The 20887-nt window shown below is 35.2% G+C and overlaps 1 protein-coding gene across 1 annotated transcript in view; it reads right to left on the reverse strand.

Annotated features, from left to right (window-relative positions):
* Nucleotides 1-402: 402 nt before the first annotated feature.
* LOC145265641 (uncharacterized) overlaps nt 403-20887 on the reverse strand; it is a 38423-nt gene continuing 17938 nt past the window's right edge. Inside the window, exon 2 of the mRNA XM_080121708.1 lies at nt 403-2025. Coding sequence (XP_079977834.1) covers nt 526-1422 — 897 coding nt within the window. The 5' untranslated portion in view covers nt 1423-2025 and the 3' untranslated portion in view covers nt 403-525. The remainder of the gene's footprint in view (nt 2026-20887) is intronic.

Below are 20887 nucleotides of genomic sequence, written 5' to 3' on the forward strand. Positions count from 1 at the left end.
TTGACAAACAAGCAACTTTTAAAATCTCATCAGATAATTTTATATGTTAGATGATTCCAGAGCCAATAACATGGTACAACTATAACAAATGAAAATTAGCTAGTCAGAATCAAAGTTTGATGTGTCAGTTTAAATGCTATTCATGTCCAACTTTGAAAATCTCACAAGAAAATTTATATGTTAGATACCTAATTGCAACTAAAATAATGTAACTTAAAATTGCAACTAAAATAATGTAATTTTTAAACATTTTTGTGCTATTGTGTTCTACTTTACAAGTTTGCTTTGTTTAAACATTCTAAAATAATATTAAGTTTTATTTTAATGCTTATTTAAATTTTTTACATAACTTATTTGTATTTTTTGACCAACTTTACATATTCAGACTTTTTAACCAATTCCTCATAACCAAACTCTGTTTTAATGAACTCCTTATATTCACACTTTTTGACCAACTCATTGTATCCATACTCCTTGTTAAGTTCTGGTATAAAAAGTTGATCTAAATTCTAGACATAAAGAGTTTTAGTGTATAGACATCAGTTCTTCTTTCATTTCATTATCAGTCTCAGATTCTGTCATTGATTTTTTACAGCAAACTTCGCTTAGATAGTTGCAAAGATCAACCCGAATGAAGACATTTGTCTCATGTATACATTTAGTTAGTGGATGCGGTGTACAAAACCTAAAGCATGTCGCTAAAAGTCGTGGACAACCACAAATGCAGAAAGTCACACAGAGTAAAAGTACACTAAGTGCTGCTGCTATGCTCAAGCCAATCTGTGTATTTGATAAACCGTCAACAAATTCGGAATAATGACCAAAATCCTTCATTGATAACATACTTTCTGTTCCACCAATATCGTCTTCCATTATATCAATACCATCGAATTGACTACTTGAGTTCTCATTCTTAACTTTTCTTAAAATGGCATCTCTGTCATCATCATCATCATCATCATCATCATCATCATCATCATCATCATCAAGTGGATCCAGAAAAACTGAAGTCACCCCAACCTTTTCCTTAAACGGATTGTCCAGAAAATCTTTACGGATTGCTTCCGCTTTCTTGTGCCGCATCATTCGGGAAAACTGTTTGGCCAGATCTGCACGCCCTATCTGTCGAATTCGCCGGGAGAGGTCATGGAATGTCTTTCCTCTGCCCTGCCTCCTGGTATATCGGAGCAAAAGCATTAAGCATGGGACTGCAGGTTCTGCACTACTGGTGATGTTCTCTGGAAGTTCCCAAGTTCTCAGCTGGAGAGCGGCAGACAGCTGACGGCATTCGTAATAAGAAAGATGGTCCGAGATGTATTGAAGTTCATGAAGGTTAATGTCTGTTAGTGCGAGGCAATGTTCGAGCGGGAGTAAGATTAGCAAAATGACACAGCACTTCATATTGAACCCTGGAGGAAACATTTTAGAACCAATTGTTTTTACTAATGAGTCACCACTTATCAAGGCCAAAAGCCTCCCAAGGATAAAGGTTAATGAGAAGGATGGATTGTCAGTTTAATGATAAAGAATGTAAGATTGGAAATGACTGATGGAACAAAGTTTGATTATTTATAAGAATGATTTATGACGCATATTTGTTGATATTGGATTTGAAGACAACCATGTTGTAGTCTGCAAAGAAATAGTTCTGTAGTAATATGTTCTGTGGATGAGAAGTTCTAAAAAATAATTCTGTTAAAGAAAATTCCGTTGAGTTACTTTGGTTGCTTTGCATTTTTTTTTCCAAAATTTGCTCTAAATGGCCTCAATGACGGTGAAGGCAAACTGGCATATATCATACACATTTGTTAATTACTAGAATGCCTTTTGTCTTTGGAAATTTCTCAGGTTTTGGTTGTAGCTGCTGTCATCAGTTTGCAAATCATTTGAAGGTTATTCTGATCGACATTATTCTTGAAATACTCCGATAAATAAAAATAGGGAGTTCAAATCTGCAGGAAAGCAGTCCCATGATAAGGTGTTCCACAGATGAGCAGTTAAAAATTTCCAAATGGCCTTTTTTCCCTGAAAAAGAAAACAAAATGTAAAGAAAATAAGAAAATTCAATATTTTTATGAAGTTTTTTTTTTGTGAATGTGGTGACAAAACACCATTGAATACGAGACAACAGTGAACAGCTCAAATGCCAATATTGAAGAATTCGATAATTTTTAGTTAAATATTTATGTCTCAGCACAGTGTATCGAATCAGGATGTTATGGTATAGTGTTATATTTTTTCTTTATTTTTCGAAGTAAATCTCCTTTTCAAAAAGAAATCTCCACTAGATCTAAAAGGTGTTTTCATCTACAAGTCAGAAGCACCCTCCAGATCGAGTGATGATTTCTTTTTGAAAAGGAAGTTGACCTTGAAAATTAAAAATATGACACCATATCATAATATCCTCATTCGATACAATATGTTGATAAATAAATACTTAATTAAGAATTATTGAAATTATCAACATTGTCATTTCATCTACTTCCTGTTGTCTTGTATTAAACTGTTTGCAACCAAATTGTATTAACATCATGGCCGAACATTCAACTAGTTACACTTCACAAACAATACTTTAAACAAAGTGCAGCATCCTTCTACTTTATATACATTTTATATATATTGTTTTATCTTTGAACAATTGTCCTCATCAATATTGATATTTGTGACCAATGGGATATGAATGAAAATACCTTGTTTGCCAGCAGCTACAAGAATTCACATGGCGACATGTATCATAGGTGAGCGACTTTGGCATAACTAGACCCTGAACCTCAAATTAACTGCTTACAATAAGTTTGCTCAATAAGCGATGGTCATAGACGAAGATTTAAGGTACCAGACTGTTGGGAGCGATGCAATTTGCATGTACACGATCGCATTGAATACCCCCATCTTCAACTTCATTTACATAACAAAACTTCATTTACATAACAAAAAGCATTAACAAATTAGGCGATTAGTGATGTAATAATATTAACACTATTTTCATCAGTTAAACTTTGATTGTATTTGAAAGAGAAACTGAGAAATTGGGGTTATGAATAAAAAAACTAACCCTAACCTAATCTTAAACTAATCCTAACAGAAGTTTTAAGTTTAGTTTGGCAAAAGTCGGTTTATTTCAGGTCATATTGTGAATCGGCATTGGAAATTGATTTGCAGAACTGTTTATGACATAACTACATTAAAATGACAAATTTTTAGATACCTATTCCAAAAAAGTACCTTCTTCTCTTCTTTCACATCAGTTCAAACAAAAAAAACTGAAAAATGTTTATTTTTATACCTTAAATTGAACGAATAATTAAAAAAAATATTATTCAGGTTTATGATTGTTGTGTCGTGGAACAACAGGGAAAATAAGAATAATCAAGTCGAGGTTCAGTTAAGGAACAAGTGTATTAACAATAATCTACAAAGATAGGAAAGCGTGTATATCTGCTGGGCACTCGGCTAGCAGTTGAAGTGTAGTTGCATCTCTCTCACCAGTGTTGGAATTACTAGCGCTATTTATAGTGCTAATCGGTGTAAATTCCTCTGTTCAAGGAAGGCCGGTATAACACCCCTCTTTGAAAATATCCCGTCTGGGATTAATAACGTTTTTGTTTTGGGTTCACCCTAATCAATTCTATCGATTTCCGTTTTCTGTTTGATCTTCTGTTCTCCGGAGCTGTCTCTGGTATGGATACCTGAAAAGTATCAAACACTGTGCCCATGTTGTCCTCCTCGGGCAATCTGGTCACCTCACTGTTTGAGTATCTTCTCCGAATTTGGTTAGTGTGACGTTTGTGCACAAAGTTTGGTCCCTTAATCATGTAGACCATGTTGCCTATTTGTTTCTCAACAATGCCGGACTCCCAGAAAGTCTTATTATTTTTGTGAATCTTGTGGAAGACTCTTTCGCCAACTTTATACCGTTTTTTGTTATCGTTTTTTTGAAGTTTGGCCTATCCTGGTTTGGTAACAACTTGCGAAAAATCGATCTAACATTGCGTCCGAACATAACCCCAGCAAGTGTCTTTTGCATTCGAAGTGACTCTCTAGATTTGTAAAACTGTTGGATTGACTTATCTGTCGGCGACCCACTAGCTTTTTTCAGAGCTCTCTTGAATGTGTCAACGAATTTCTATGTTTGTCCATTACTTCTTGGGTGGTATGGTGGAATGGTTATATGCTCAATTAGTTGATCCTCGCAAAAGTGTTTAAATTCGGCAAACGTAAATTGCGTTCCATTGTCTGTAACAATGCAGTCTACTACTCCAAACCTAGTGAATAGTTCATACAGGAAGTTGATAGTTATCTCGGATGTGAAATTCTTACATTTTAATACTTCCGGCCATTTAGATAGGCTGTCTACAACAATGAGGTAGTAGAACCCATCTAGCGGTCCTGCAAAATCTAAATGAATCCTAGACCAAGGTCGGTTCGGTTTTGCCCATGATCCAAATTGAGTCAGAGGAGTTTTCATGGCTAATGTGCATCCTCTACACTCCCTGATTTTTCCTTCTATATCCTTATCCATGTTTGGCCAATAAACAAAAGAGCGCATAAGGCTTTTCATTCTTGATATACCTGGATGTCCTACATGGAATTCCTTGAGCATTCTTTTCTGTAATGTCATAGGAATTACGACCCTGTCGCTATATAACAGGACGTTATCGCAAATTGAATAAATTTCTTCATCCAGTTCGTTATTGTTGATCCTTTCTTTCATGCGTATAATAAATTCGTCCACCTTTGTCTTACTCTTAATCTCATTAAGCGTTACTGGAAGTTCTCTTATTGTGTCACATAACATATTTTTTACTACAACTTCCGCTTAAATGGCTGCTATTACCATATCCGCTTTTGTACACCTTACCAAACCGCCTGAAAATGCGTCTGGGAAATTCTCTCTTAACTCCCGCTTAAGTTTTTCTGCCGCCACATTCGAATCCTCAACCTTTTGGCAAAATGAGCTTAAAGGCAGATCCCATAGTCTAAACTTTTCAAACAGATCACTTCCAAAGAGGTTGTTTGATTTTAGCATGACAAAAATTCTTGCTTTTTCGGCCCTGTTCTGGAAAAAAATATTTGTCAATAATTCTCCTTCGGAGTTAATTTTTCGCCACTAATGCTTCTCGCCGTTTTATGTGATTTAATCATAGTAGGTCTCCCAAGCCCCTTTCATGTATATACATTAATAATGGAAATGTCAGACCCACTATCAAGCTGTAGCCTTACTTTCTTTATAAACATTTTGCCCTGTACATATTTCCGGATATTTTGTTCCTCAGGTTCAATTTTCATAAGTTTAATGGATGTCTTTCTACCAGATTTTTTTCTACAATGCGATGCTTTATGCCCTTTCTGGTGGCAGTTATGACATTGTTTGAATTTGTAGGGACACTCATTGTACCAATGTTTATTTCCACACCTCCAACATGGTCCAGGTGGATCTTTTCCCTGTTTCTTTCTCTGGTTATTTTTTGAGGTCGAATTTTTCTTTTGATGGATCTTTTTAATATGCGACACTCTGCTTTCCTCTATGTCACAACTGTCTTGTTTCAATGCAATAAACCGTTCACAGTCTTCCGCTAAGTTTTGTAGTTTTAAATTCGGTTCCTTTTCGAGTTTATTTAAAACACGACGCCTGATTTCAGCGTCTTTATTTAAGACCAGCCCTTGCACAAATATTAAACATTTAAAATTATCTGCTGATAATTCCTCCCGTTTAAAATCGTTGCAATGCTTGTTCACTATACTTGCATCAGTGTAGTTGTCTTCCTCTTTTCTAGTAACATTCATACATTTATATCGCCTATGAAAAAAGGGACGTTTTTGCAGAAAACAGTTCTGTAAGTAGCGTAACTGTTTCTTGGAAGCTCAACTCACTGGTCTTTTTTGGGATAATAAAATTCATGAACTTTGTATGCTCGGCTGTTCCCAATTTCCTTAGCAAAAGCCTAACTTTTTTCGCATCTGATCAGGTACTACAATCCGATATAAAAATATTCTCATATTGTCTATAGTACTGGACGAATGTGACATCATCTCCTGGATTATAAGAGAAATTTTCAATAACGGCCTACACAGCTGTTTGAGAAAATGCGTTATGATTATCGTGCGTTTAATTAATTGTGTCGCCTCCAAAATATTTCTTTGTTTCTTCTGTGTTTTCATCAATATTTCCTCAAAGCATTTCTGTTGTTGAAGCATTTTTTCTACTAATGCTTGTTTAAATCTCTCTTCTCTTTCTACTTGTTGTTGAATTTGCTGCTTTTGCAATGTGAGATTTTGCTCTGCCTGGAATTGGAACAATTCCAACAGTGAATCTGTTAATTTCACATCCATCATATGAATTCAGTTTACAATTTACGCTTGTATTAAAGAAATATTTCTTAGTAAAAAAAATCAGCCAAGTTTTCTTTCCTAATTCTTTTGTTTGAAGGACAACAGTTTAGCAGTCCTTTTGTAACTTAATTTGTTGAATGCTATATTTTTAGTCTTACTAGAAACAATCCAGTGAGATAACACTTGTTTAACATTTTTTTTTATTTGCATGCGTTTTTACGTAGCAAAAATAAAATCCGTCGCTTTAAATATCTGATGAATTCATATGGGAAACTTTTAGTTTTTTTGTTTTTTTTACCCTCTTTGCCTTTTTCAAAATTGACTTGATTCTTTACGTGTTTGCTGAGTATAAATGACGTACTCAAATAATTATTTTTCATGGTCTGTCTCTTTTTCTCTTGACAGTAAAGCATGCTTTTTTTTCCCAAATCCCAGATGTTATCGAAATAACGATAAGCTTACACGGTATTTTCCAGTTGGTTTTGGACATTTAACTTTGCAGAAGAAAATTCTTACCGTAGGAAAAATGGCTTTTGATGAAGAAAATATGAACCCTTTTTCTCTTTCTAAAACACTTGGTAAGTGTGTTCAATTATTAAATAATTGACAACATTCACGTTTTTCGCTGTAGATTTTGGTAGCAAGTTTTTTCCCATTGCCAAATTACTATTATAGTAATTAATTCACTGTTAATCCTTGCATATCCAAATATCTGTTGAAATGACGAAGGTGTTCTGCCGTAAAAATTTTATGAATCTTTATTCCAATCACTTTTGGTGATTCTCTGCAGTGATGATCATTTCGGTTCCTTGTCGCCAATCTGTTGTGTCGTGGAACAACAGTGAAAATAAGAACAATCAAGTCGAGGTTCAGTTAAGGAACAAGTGTATTAACAATAATGTACAAAGATAGGAAAGCATGTATATTTGCTGGGCACTCCGCTAGCAGTTGAAGTGCAGTCATATCTCTCTCACTGGTGTTGGAATTACTAGCACTATTTATAGTGTTAATCGGTGTAAATTCCTCTGTTCAAGGAAGGTCGGTATAACAATGATGATGATTAATAACTGGAATGCCATAGAAAAAAAACTTGTCTAGTGTGGATTCGAACAATCAAAGATAGCATAAAATATTGAAACTGAAAAAAGCTTTATCTACATGTCTTTTTAACCTAATAAACTGTTTATGAGCTAAGCATAAGGATACAAAATTAAAAATCTGTTTATATTTCCTGAGATAGTTCTAAAATAGTTCGATTGCCTAAAGTAAATAAACGAAAATGTTTCATTTTTAATTAAAAAAAAGGGTGTCAAATACTTAAAATGATTTGACTAAACACAATCTTGACTTATTTTTATATGTCTATTTACTTTTCTTCCTGGTAGTGAAAATGTTCACATTATTATAAGTGAGTTGCTCCGTCAGGTATTTGTTTTTAATATTTTTTTTTTGCATACTTCTAATTTTGAATAATGAGTTTTAAGAAAGATTTAGAAACTTCTGACATCAAAAGTACTGATTCCAAATATGATATCAGTAATACACATACACTTTGATTTTTATGCATAGATAATAGGAAATACAAATAAACGGAGAGACAGATAATGCATTTACAGAGTGGAATGATAAAATTGTCGCCTTAGGAAAGACGACACGATTCCATTTCCGTTTGATGAAAACCGGTTTTCTTTTTCTATCACAGACCATCTACTAGTTGGCCAGTTGTATACAAAGCCCAAGAGCAATAGGGGCATTCTATCATGTCTGAAAGTGATACAATGCTCAATGAACGAAATTGGAGATATGCTGTTGTATAACTCATACTCTCTACCAATCCAAGTTATGACAACAGGACCATTGCCAGCACCATAAAAATGCATTGTTGGATTGCCACAAATATCAGGGACGTGCACAGGGTGATGAAAATAAAGTTTTCAGTCACGGTTATGGTCTTTGGTGTGGTTTCAAGTGAGGGTCACATCTTGCCACCTCACATTGTTATGTTGTCGTATCATAACTGAGCGTTTGTTGTATATTGGTTGAAATTAGAATGGAGATGATATATTAAAACGTGTCTATTTATAAAAGATTGAGTGTTTGATTATCTTATCAGAGTTAATGTCATTGTGTTTAATCTCTAGTGGTATTTCTATTACATATGTTCATATGCTGTTAAGTGTGAATATGTGTGACATGTCATTTGAACATACCTTCTGCCATTTTGTTGATCCATCTGGAAATTCTCGTCTGGGAGGGAGACTTGATATCTGTTTATGGGGGCGAAGATTTATTTCACACCAAGATAAGAAATTGGTTCTATCGTTTATTTCACTTTCCCAGATGTCTTCCAGAAGGTGGAAAGTGTATTTGGCCTGTGTTTTCTTCTTCTAAGTCTTTTTTCTACCACGTCAGCATTCGTTCCCCACCCCCAGCGAAGGGGAGGAGACAACGGCGAAGCCGTCCGTTCGGTTCTAAGTCCAAATCAAATCTCCACGATTCAGCTAACCTGATCACATGACTTACACGCAATCTAATCAGCTGATCTTAACTTCCTGTCAACGTGTCTACACTGTAATTCACACTCTCCCCCCTCTCTCTCTCTCTCTCTCTCTCTCTCTCTCTCTCTCTCTCTCTCTCTCTCTCTATCCATTCTCTAACAACATCTTTGAAGTCTTGAAAGTCAACACCAAAGTGTACCTGGATGTGTTTAAGAGTGCGGTGATCCCCTGGTGCAATCAGGTGGCCGCTGGAAGACCTTGGTTGTGGCAGCAAGACTCCGTGCCAGCCCACAAGTTCAAAGAGACCCACGCTTGGCTTCAGAAAGAGCGTAATGACTTTGTATCTTTCTTTTACTGCCCCCTCCTTCCCCGACCTGAACCTGCTGGACTACTTTGTTTGGTCATACATCGAGAGCATCACCAATATGACCTCCCACAACACCAAAGCCAACCTGATCACCGTCATCTGCCAAGTATTGTGGAAAAGGCATGCTACCAGTTCTGAACCCATATCGAGGTGGTGATTGAGGCTGAAGGCGGCTACATTGAATAGATGTCAACTCTATTACATAGTCAAGTTACCTGAATTGATTTTTTCAATAAAAGTTTTATAATAATCATCAGACCACCCAAAAGATTTAGAGATGGAACATTTACAAATAAATTTTTTGTTTTGTCGTTTTCTAAAATTTCCCATTTCTTCTCTTTTCATTTAGCCATTTGAAAAATAGGAGATGTAATAGTATGTCATCATTACTTACTCTTAGATAACTCTCCAAAAAAGAGATTTCCAAAAGTACTGCTTTCTTTAGGGCGACACTTTTATCATTCTACCCTGTATTTATGTAGATTAAGAATTGTCAATTTTTTTTTTAATTTCCAGATTAAAAATCATGTTTACGCTTTGTGAGTCAAAAGTACTGCTTTCTTTAGGGCGAAACTTTTATCATTCTACCCTGTATTTATGTAGATTAAGAATTGTCAATTTTTTTTTTAATTTCCAGATTAAAAATCATGTTTACGCTTTGTGAGTCAAGAAGGCCAATTGAAGTTTTCATATAGGCGCTTATTCAAGCATCCACAACTCATTTAGTGATGAAATCGAATATATTGAATGACCCGCAAAACAGACCTGATAAATATTTTATTAAATCCTACAAATGTCAAGTAAATTTCAAGAAATGTACTGTACTTAAACTTTAATCTATATATGATACCTCTTCCTTTTTTTCATGTTAACCATGACTGGATAACCGTCTATATAATATTTCTCTTAGTCTGTCTGTCTTTATGTTTGCTTGTTCTACTTTTTCTAAAAACTACTGAGTCGATCTGGCTGAAATTTTATTTATGATAAGGTGCAGTGAACTAAGTATTATGGTTTCTGTTCGATGCACAATTATGGATCAATAAGGATTAATAGGAACGAGTATTTAATGCAAAAATGAGCAGATATTTAACCATATTCAACCATCAATTTGACATAAGGTACTTATTCTAAGTCAATGGGCTATAAATTTTGCCTGTTTCTAGCAGGTTAAAACATCTAGTTTTAAGTAATTCAGACTTTATCATTAATTAATATCGCTTGTAGTGAGAAGAGGTTATGTCTTTCCTCACCTCTAGCAATGGCTCTGCTAGATGAGATGAAACTAACGAACTTAATTCCATTATCAACTGATATGCAAATTAAGTATAATTTACATAAGAGCAGATATTTATAAACTGACACTAACTAGAACAGGTGGGTTGTTGAACATTTACTTAGCATTATACACGACATATCATCAACCTTATAACTTTATTTGTTGTTTAGGAAGGAAGAAAGCGTTCATTAAGGGGACTTCTCTATATTATTACAATATCGTGCCCAAGGCAAAGGGGCTCTCTTTTGGAACTCTCTTTTTTGGAGAGTTATCTAAGGGGAAGTAATGGTGACATACTATCACACCCCCTGTCTTTCAAATGACTAAATGAAAAGAGAAGAAATTGAAAATTTTAGAAAACGACAAAACAAAAAGTTAATTTGTGAATGTGCCAACTCTAAATCTTTTGAGTGGTCTGATGATATGTCCAGATCTGATTGTTGATCTGTTGCATGATTGTTGGAAGTGTTTCTGTCTGATACTCTAAGCAGTGTTTGTTTAAGAGGTGTTTGTTGTTTTTGTGTGTTGTTTGGTTCTACACTGGGTGTACAAATTTTGGTAGATTCTTGAGGAATTTCAGTAAGATGTTCTTCAGAACTTGATGTGGTTCCAGATGGGCTACTCTAAGGGGCTATCGATTTCAATATAGTTTTTCCAGAATATGTCTGTACTATGTATGACCTTGGTTCTCTGCTCTGTTATGTAACAAGTGCAGGAGACCACTCACCTGTCTCTTTATTTAAAATATGCACAGGTTGTCCTGTGTGTAGTTTGGGCAGATCTTTTGTATAGTGATCATTTACATCTTCTGATTTGTTTGCCTCTAATACAATTGTGTTATGCTCTTCTTGTTGGTCTTTTGATTGGTGCATTTGACTGGGATGTTTCCAGCTAGCTTCCTTTAGTATAGAAGTTCACCTGGTGATGTAATGGTATAATTTAGGGAGATGTCTGCAAGCATAGCAATACCATGTCCAAGTCACGGCCATTTCAGGCAGCTTTTTGCTAATGCAGATTTCACTGCTTGGACACAATATTCCACTAAGACATTCGATTGCGGAAACTTGGGTGATGACGTGCAATGTTCAAAGCCTCATTTTTTTGTGAATTACTTGAAATAGACTGAGCTAAAGTGTGGACCATTGTCACTTATCACTTTCTCTGAAATTCTTTGTTCTCTAAATATTTGCTTTGTTAGTTTAATCACTTCCTTACTAGAGAATTCCTTTAACAATCTCACAAATGGAAACTTGGAGCAGTAATCCATAATGAGCATAAAGTTGAAACCTTCAATGTGAAATAAGTCAGTGGTCATTATCTGGCATGGCCTCACTGGAATGTGATGAGGTTCTGCACTCTGTGCTTTATAGTGCTGCTGATATAGGGTGCATTGTTTTACTATGTTGTCTATATCTTAATTAATGTTGTGCCAAAAGATACAATGTTTTGCTCAGAGTTTATATTTCTTCATCCGTTGATGATATTTTTGTTTACTTCCCTGAATATGTTGGACCAACCTTTTAGAATAATGTCCTTCAGTTCACATAGTGTGAGATCCTCATTTCTTGCTTGGTGTAACTGAGCTAGTTTTGGGGTTAAAGTTGAACAAAATTCACTCTCAGGTCAAAATTAATGGCTTCTTTCTTTCTTATTGAGTAGCCTTGAGAATCCATCCACTAATGGCATATTTTTCCAGGGCGATATACAATCGTCATATCATATGGTTGCAAGTGTAATATCATACCGTTTAGTACTAAGCTAAATGAGCAGAAACACAATATGTCACAAAACGGATAAAGGTGAGTGCATTTTGCATACTTAATAATTAAACACTTGAAAACAAATTAACTAAAATAATCTAAGGGTTTAACACACTTATAATCGGAATGTTGATATATACCTATGGGAAGTATCATAAAGCAACACAGCATAAGGAAACCAACCACATAATTGATCCCAAACGATAACTACATACTCTGACTAGAGGACTTTGGGAATGGAATACTCCACCAATATAGACAAATATATGCTATTATGTACCCGTTTGCATGTATATGGTCTGGAAAACCTATCTCTATAACAAAACATATAAACCTATAAAATATATTTATACTCTAGTATTAAGGAAAAGATAAACAACCCAAATGAAAGAATGACACCCATCGAAACGAAATTTATATATTGATATGAAAACCATTTCTGCTGTAATTACTTCAGACACAACGGTAGAGTGGAAAATATAATTCCCAGTATACCACCTTTATTTAAATCATATAAATAGGCTTGTATGTCTATTCACTAGCTGTTAATTTAACCAGATGAACATATATCTTATAGGTAAATAAATAGTTTGAAAACAAGAAGCAAATGAATGGATAAAAAAAGGTTAGGAATAAAATAAATAAATAAATAAATAAGTAGAACCTAACAATAAAATAGATGGATAACGTAGTCAGTGCTAAAAAAAGAAAAAAAAACATAAAAAACAAATATAAGGAAGTTAGCAGCGATGAGGGTATAAGATTACTTCAGATCAAAGCGAAAACTTAGGCCAAATTTAAATAATACTAATACCCACCGTTGCTACAGAGATTGACTTCCCCTTCTGCCAAATTTAAATAATACCAATACCCACCGTTGCTACAGAGATTGTACTTCCCCTTCTTCTCTTAACCCCCCTTCCTACTCCTTCCTTCACTACACCTCCCTCCAAAACCCCTAGTACTCACATTCACAAAGTATACTTTCTTCCAAAGTGTAAACCACACCCGAATATCATAAAAAATAAATGTAACCATGACTCACTTGTCAATATTGCTCCTTTTTTTTTGTCCAATGAAGTGGTCTCCTTTAATTAGGATTCCATTGAAACATGCATACACATATATAACCAATAATGTTTGTATAATAAACAGACTATATACCAGCTCTGTCTTCCATTGAGCACTCTTTAATAATCACACGGGCTACATTGAATTTACTTCTAGGAAAATAATCTATACAACCATTATATATATATATATATATATATATATATATATATATATATATATATATATATATATATATATATATATGAAATAAAATGGAGGTGGAAGGACCTGGATACTCAACGTTTCGCCCGATTTATGCGGGCTTCTTCAAGAGGGATGGTCATTGACGAGAGAGTCGGAGGATTGGGGCTATATATAATGATGGGGGAGAGCAGCGTGTTTTCCTTATGTAAATTAGATGTCATATATACATGTATATACATTTTATGAGAGAAGAACTAATTAGAGTAAACTAGTGTAGTGGATTACGTCTAAAAGATAAAATATCGTAGAGATTAAAAATTGTGTTTGAAAATATAGCGGTGATAGATTAAATAAATAAAATGACATGAGATTACGAAAGAAAATGTATATACATGTATATATGACATCTAATTTACATAAGGAAAACACGCTGCTCTCCCCCATCATTATATATAGCCCCAATCCTCCGACTCTCTCGTCAATGACCATCCCTCTTGAAGAAGCCCGCATAAATCGGGCAAAACGTTGAGTATCCAGGTCCTCCACCTCCATTTTATTTCATATCGTCGGATTTAATCCAGCTCAACAATCATACTGTCGGAATTGAAGGACAACTTTACAAAAGAAAGCTGCGTAAATATACTAACACACTGATCGCAGCTCACTCCAACACAAACAGGAGTTCTTTCTTACAACGATGCATTGACGAGAAGGTCATTCCCAAATGTACCAATAAGATCTTCCAATCCTCCCACCATATTTTCCCTGAACACATTGAGCAGTATCTAAGCACATCAGCACAAACTCTTAGAAACAAAGCAACTTATTTACGAACTATTGCCAAATCACTAGCAGACGATCTACACATGAACCACTCTATTTCTAGGAATACAACCTCTAAAATTAAACGACGGATTATATCTTTCAACTCTACCCACAACAGAAAACTTAACAAAAAACTATCCAATCTAATCTCCAACAGCAAATGGGGTTCTATTGGACGACCAAAACTCATACAAAATCTTACAAACCGGCCACTATCAAACACCGAGACAGAAGCCCTCAGCCTTGGTTTAAAATTTGCAACGGGAATCTATCCAAAGATAACAACCAACACAATCACTCGAAACTATAAACACGAAGATACCGACTTTATGAAAGGTTTCATCCAGGGTATAATATCCACGACCACCGCCCAAACCAGGGATATTACCCTACCAAAACGATACATAAATGCATTATCACACATGGCTAACGACCATAATATTATCGTCTCGCCTGCTGACAAAGGTGGGGGGATTGTAATAATGGAAACAACTGAATACAAAAATAAAATACTTCAACTATTACAAGATAAACACACATATGAAAAAACTACCTCCGAAATAATACATAAAGAAATTGACAAATTTAACAAATCTTACAAGAAATTAATACATAATGATAAAATATGGACTACCTATATAGAATACCATCCTAAAATCCCGACCTTATATGGTTTACCCAAAACACATAAAAATAATAATCCAATACGCCCAATCATCTCTGGCATTGGCAGTGCCACCCATAAGATAGCAAGAGCGATCACAAAACTCCTAACGCCATTATTGGGCACAATTAGCAATTCCCATATAAGAAACTCTGGCGACCTTCTTAATAAGATAAAAAACATAGATATGAAAAATAAAACCATGAATAGTCTCGATATAGAATCTTTATACACCAATATCCCTACCAAGAAATGTCTCAACCTTCTTTCAAAACACTTAAATAAAATACAAATTAAATTACCTTTGCCGATAGATAATATAATTAAAATTATAAGTATATGCATTGACATGACATATTTCACATTCGATGGACTCTGCTATAAACAAAAATTTGGACTGCCCATGGGTAACCCTCTAAGTGGGGTTTTGGCATGTCTATTTTTAGAATTCATCGAAACCGGACCCATGAAATATAAATTGCCCAAGGGTACCTCCTACTATAGATATATTGATGATATTTTAATTTTTCTCCCTATATCTTCCAAAATAGAGAATATCACTGATAAATTAAACAAGATTGAACCCACTATTAATTATACGTATGAAAGAGAAAATAACAACTCCATACCTTTTCTGGACATCAACATCATAAATAACAATGATCATCTAAGTTTTAAAGTCCATCGGAAAGTCACGAATAAAAATGATTACATACACTTTTACTCTCATCACGATGATAAAGTAAAAAGAGGTATTCTAATAGGATTTTTTCTTAGGGCCCTGAGAATATGTAGTGAAGAATACATCGTGGAAGAATTTGAGTATATCGAACGTACATTCATGAACTTGCAATACCCTCAACATTTTTTGGCAAATACAAAAAGAAAAGCACTAAAAATTTACCATGACCGAAACCGAGACCATTCCTTAAATAGCCAGATACACAACAGACAATTAACATTACCAACTAATAAAAACAACGACACAATATATAAGAACCTAAATAAGACAGGCATTCAAATAACAAAACTAAACTCTTTAACAATTAGGGATCTAACACGTAAAATTATAACTAACACCAACATTAACACCAAAACCGGAATATATTCCATACCCTGCCTTGATTGTGGAAAAATATACGTAGGAGAAACTCAACGTAATTTAAATAAAAGAATATATGAACACAAAAGAGATGTAAAAAACAACAATACACTCAACGCCATATTTTGTCACATCATGGAAAACGACCACCATTTTGATTTTAACAAAGCAACTTTCCTTAAACACATACATAACAGATCCACACGACGTTTAATTGAGTCAGCTATAATCTCCCATTCCAGCAAAATAATTAAGCAAAGAAAAGGTTTTTTCCACGTTGCTCCCTTTCTGTCGAAAATAATTATCAAAGAAAACAACTTAGACACCGGTTAAACGCGAAAAAAAAAAAAAAAAAAAAAAAAAAAATTCGTAATTTCACTTAATTTTATTTTTATTTTACTTATTTACTGTATTTTATCATTATCTATTTTTAGACTCCATTTTATCACCTCCTATTCTTATTTTTAGATACCATCTTTTAAGTTACTGCGCTATTTTATCCCAATTCAATTATTTCTAATTTAAAAAAAAAAAAAAAAAAAAAAACGATTCTTTCGTAATCTCGTGTCATTTTATTTATTTAATCTATCACCGCTATATTTTCAAACACAATTTTTAATCTCTACGATATTTTATCTTTTAGACGTAATCCACTACACTAGTTTACTCTAATTAGTTCTTCTCTCATAAAATGTATATACATGTATATATGACATCTAATTTACATAAGGAAAACACGCTGTCGCTGCTCTCCCCCATCATTATATATAGCCCCAATCCTCCGACTCTCTCGTCAATGACCATCCCTCTTGAAGAAGCCCGCATAAATCGGGCGAAACGTTGAGTATCCAGGTCCTTCCACCTCCATTTTATTTCATATCGTCGGATTTAATCCAGCTCAACAATCATATATATATATATATATATATATATATATATATATATATATATATATATATATATATATATATATATATATATATATATATATATATATATATATATATATATATATATCGGGTGTCATCTTTCATAGACTTTCTTGTAATCCCATCTGCTGCCACCATCAAATATTATTTGTGATTAGGAAGAAAGAACATTGAATGCATGAGACAGTGAAAACGGTCGTTATGGCGACCTCTCTTTATTATTTCAATATTGTGCCAAGACAAATGGTTCTTTTGGGAACTCCCATTTTTGGAGAGTTATATAATGTTTTGTGTTAATAAAACTGTTCAATAAAATGGATTGAAATTATAGAGAAGATTGACCTTTTAATCAAAACTTGGTTTGGTGACCCTTTTCTTCATATTAAACAAAACCAATAAAATGGATACAGACCCAACGATCCTACTATAAAAATTGTGATCCTCAAGTCTACAAAGAGTACAACTGTGGAATTTCCAGAGGTCGTGTCTCACTAGTTGATTATTATTGAAGCAAGACCTGGTGGATAAAACGAACTGGTCAGGAACGGCAGATGATATTTCAACATCGCGTCTGGTTTCTATAATTCTTTTTTTTTTTAATAACTTCACTTCTCTCCCCCTTCTCTATCTATTTATATATCTCTTTCTTTCTACCCCCTTCTCTTTCTCTTCTGTTTGAGTTTTATATGTTTTTCCCACGATCTTCAAAGTTGTTGTTAACAATTAAAAAAGGAAACAACTAAAAACACAGAAACGGTCCCAGACATTTTCTTTTTTTTTTTCTTTCTTCTCCACACCTTTGTCTTACTTAAGCCAAACGTCAGAGGACAGAAAAGACATTATAGTCAAGCTGTTTATTCCTCCTTTAAGATCTAATTTATAGTTCAAACAAATTACAGGCGAAAAACGGACAAACGAAAATGATAAGTGATGGGAGGAGGGGAATACAGACAAGGAGCATGTATTAAACATAGAAGCCTCATAGTCTGAATGCTGTGAGCTCAATCCCTGAGCAGTAAATTTTCACTTTATCTTCAATTATACTCAAAACAAGTTTGAGACCACGGAAGGAAAACACAGAACACAGATTAGGTGTAAGAAAGATGTATTAACCAAAACGTTACAAGGATAGGATAAAGAGTAGAGTAATCAGAGTTTACTATCCCGTCGTACTCATTACAGGTAATCGTAATTTCACCTTCACCTGCCAGTCTTGTTTAACTTAGAGCAGCAATGTCAATATTGTTATTTTTGTCCAAGAGTGTACAGACATTCCATGTCACAATCTTGATAGGTACTTTTTTTCTTTATTTCGACCACATTATTAGGGTTCCCACTGACCGTGGTAAGCCAGCCAGGATATAGTGGAGCGGGCAATGTTAGGGGCACCTTTTCTAGCCCGGATCCTATGCCATGGGAGTGAGAAGTGCTGTCCTAAAAAGGGCTGCTCAGACACTCAGACGGCTGCCAAACTCCATTTTCACTCCCGTTAGTGGAGAGCGACCCTATGGCCTGAACTGCCTGTGTTCAGGTTATCGGCTACGACTTTCAGTGCACCCACACCTATCGCTTTGTTGCTCACCAAAAGCCACAGGATTTGAAGTGAGGGGGGATGATGGATGACATGCACTGGGAGTTTGTTTAAAGTGAAGCTGGTTTGCGCAGAGCCAGCCTCACTCTCTCATCCCAAACCAGCCTGGTCTATGTATTGAGCTGAGACAGCTGAGGGCCAGGTAGGGATGCAGGAGCTGCTGGAAGGAGACGAGTATGCCAGCCAACCGCCTATGGGGTTCCACTCCGAGGTCCACAGCCGAAGTCCTCCTCCTTGGTTCGTCTTGGTCATGGATGCATGGAAGTTACTCTAAACAGAGTTCGGTCCTGGCCGTTAGTCCAGTCTGGTGAACATTCTGCCCAATGGTGCTGCACCAGCACCGTCCCCTCACAAGGTTTGGCAAGCCTGCTGAGGCCAGTACCCAGGGTATAGCTCTTGGAGCTAACATGTGAAAGATTTAGGAGATACGTGAGGACCAGTGACCTCTGTCCGCCCTGTTGGACACAGCAGTTAGTAAGCAAAAGGTGCTACCTCTACCAAAGCCCCCTATACCCTACATCTATCCATACACGATGATTGCTGCACCTTTCCAGATGATCACCATCACATTGAGTTCTCCCAATCTTGTCGTCTATGCTATCTCAGATGACTCTGCACTCCTGCCGCAGATTTGCCCATCTTGAAGCAGATGTGACATACAAATTGAGCAATTTCGATCGAGTTGACTTCCTCTGGAGGTTGAAGGGTATTCCTATAAACAATCACATGTCTCCTCAAACCAGCAGTAGACTTGCAAACTTTGCTGCATGTTAAACAGATCGTTTGGTTTGGACTAATAGGTGCAAAGTTGACCTGAACAGGAGTTTTGTGCAACTTAAGGTGGTTGACGTAGCCAGCTTTTGACAAAAGAACTCGTTTACAAGTGTTGCATTTCCAGCTCTGTGTGTCATGGTTAAGACCATCAATTAAACCTTTGTGAAGCTCTCATTCAAATTGCTGTGGGCCTTTCTTTTCTCTAGAGCATCACAACTTTCACATACAAGCTTTCGCCACTTTGGCCTTTTTGCAGAGTAAGTTCTTCCCATGTGTCAATGTCGATTTGTAAGACTTTCAAATTATTCTTTGTAGAGTCCTTGAACCTCTTCCTAGGCTTGTATGATGATTGCAACGTCTTGTCAGACGAGTGCCACTCCCTCAGACACTTGAAGTCCATGAGACCAAAATGACTTCTATCATCACAGGACCATTTTAATAGACAAATGCCTGAGGGAGTATCTATACACAGATGATGTTATAGAGTCTTAGCTTTGTACGACAGCTAAGTCTCTCTCTCAGTTCAAAATGTTAATATCCAGCAACAAGCAAGAGCAAGATAGTCAGCAACATGTTAAACTGCAGACCAGTTAATGCGGGTACTGGTCTCCCGCTTTATGGTTTTTTAAATCAGAGATTTGCTTCGCCTAGAAAGGCTGCCTTCACCACGGCTTACAGGAGCTCTCTCCATCCCAACACACACACTCTTGCTAGTTCGCCGTTGACCCCGAAAAAGGGTTCATTCGCCCTTTGGAAGGTCTTGTTTTTAATCCTTCAGGGAGACTAGCCACCCTCCTCACCAAACAAGTCTGGTGGGGGAACCAGTTTAGTCGCCGGTGACCCGACCATGAGGCAGGTAGTACTGGGTTACATGGTACCAGTAGCATATGACATGACCTGACGTACTAGGCTTGTATACATACATACATACATACATACATATATATATATATATATATATATATATATATATATATATATATATATATATATAATAAGTAATAATATATAATAAGTAATAACCAAGTAAGATCTGTGACTTACTTTTAGTTTCATTAAATACTTTTATATGCAAAATCCGATCCTGCATTTTGCTAATTCCTGCCCTCTGATTAGAAGGAGAGTATTTCTTCGAAACTCCGCAGATTAAGGACTATCCACTTATCTTGTGTTTCCTTTTTTAAAATTAAATATGTTTTTAACTCTTTTTCAAGATGTCTTTTACCATGTTTTATTAATCATTTGTTCATATATATATATATATATATATATATATATATATATATATATATATATATATATATATAGTAAGTTAGAAAATATTTTTTTTTCTAACTTACTACCTAGCTGTACCTATGTATTGAGCACTGCTTAAGTAAATACTTAGTTTACACATAAAATTATACTTTTGTATATTAATTTATGTGATTAAATGAAGTATTCATACATCTCGTATATATATTTATAATATTTTTAGTTTTTATACAATGTTAGAAACTAATGAATAT

Source organism: Euprymna scolopes, chromosome 40 (genome assembly GCF_053919585.1).
Source record: "Euprymna scolopes isolate OS-2025 chromosome 40, ASM5391958v1, whole genome shotgun sequence".
In the NCBI taxonomy this organism is placed as follows: Eukaryota; Metazoa; Mollusca; class Cephalopoda; order Sepiida; family Sepiolidae; genus Euprymna; species Euprymna scolopes.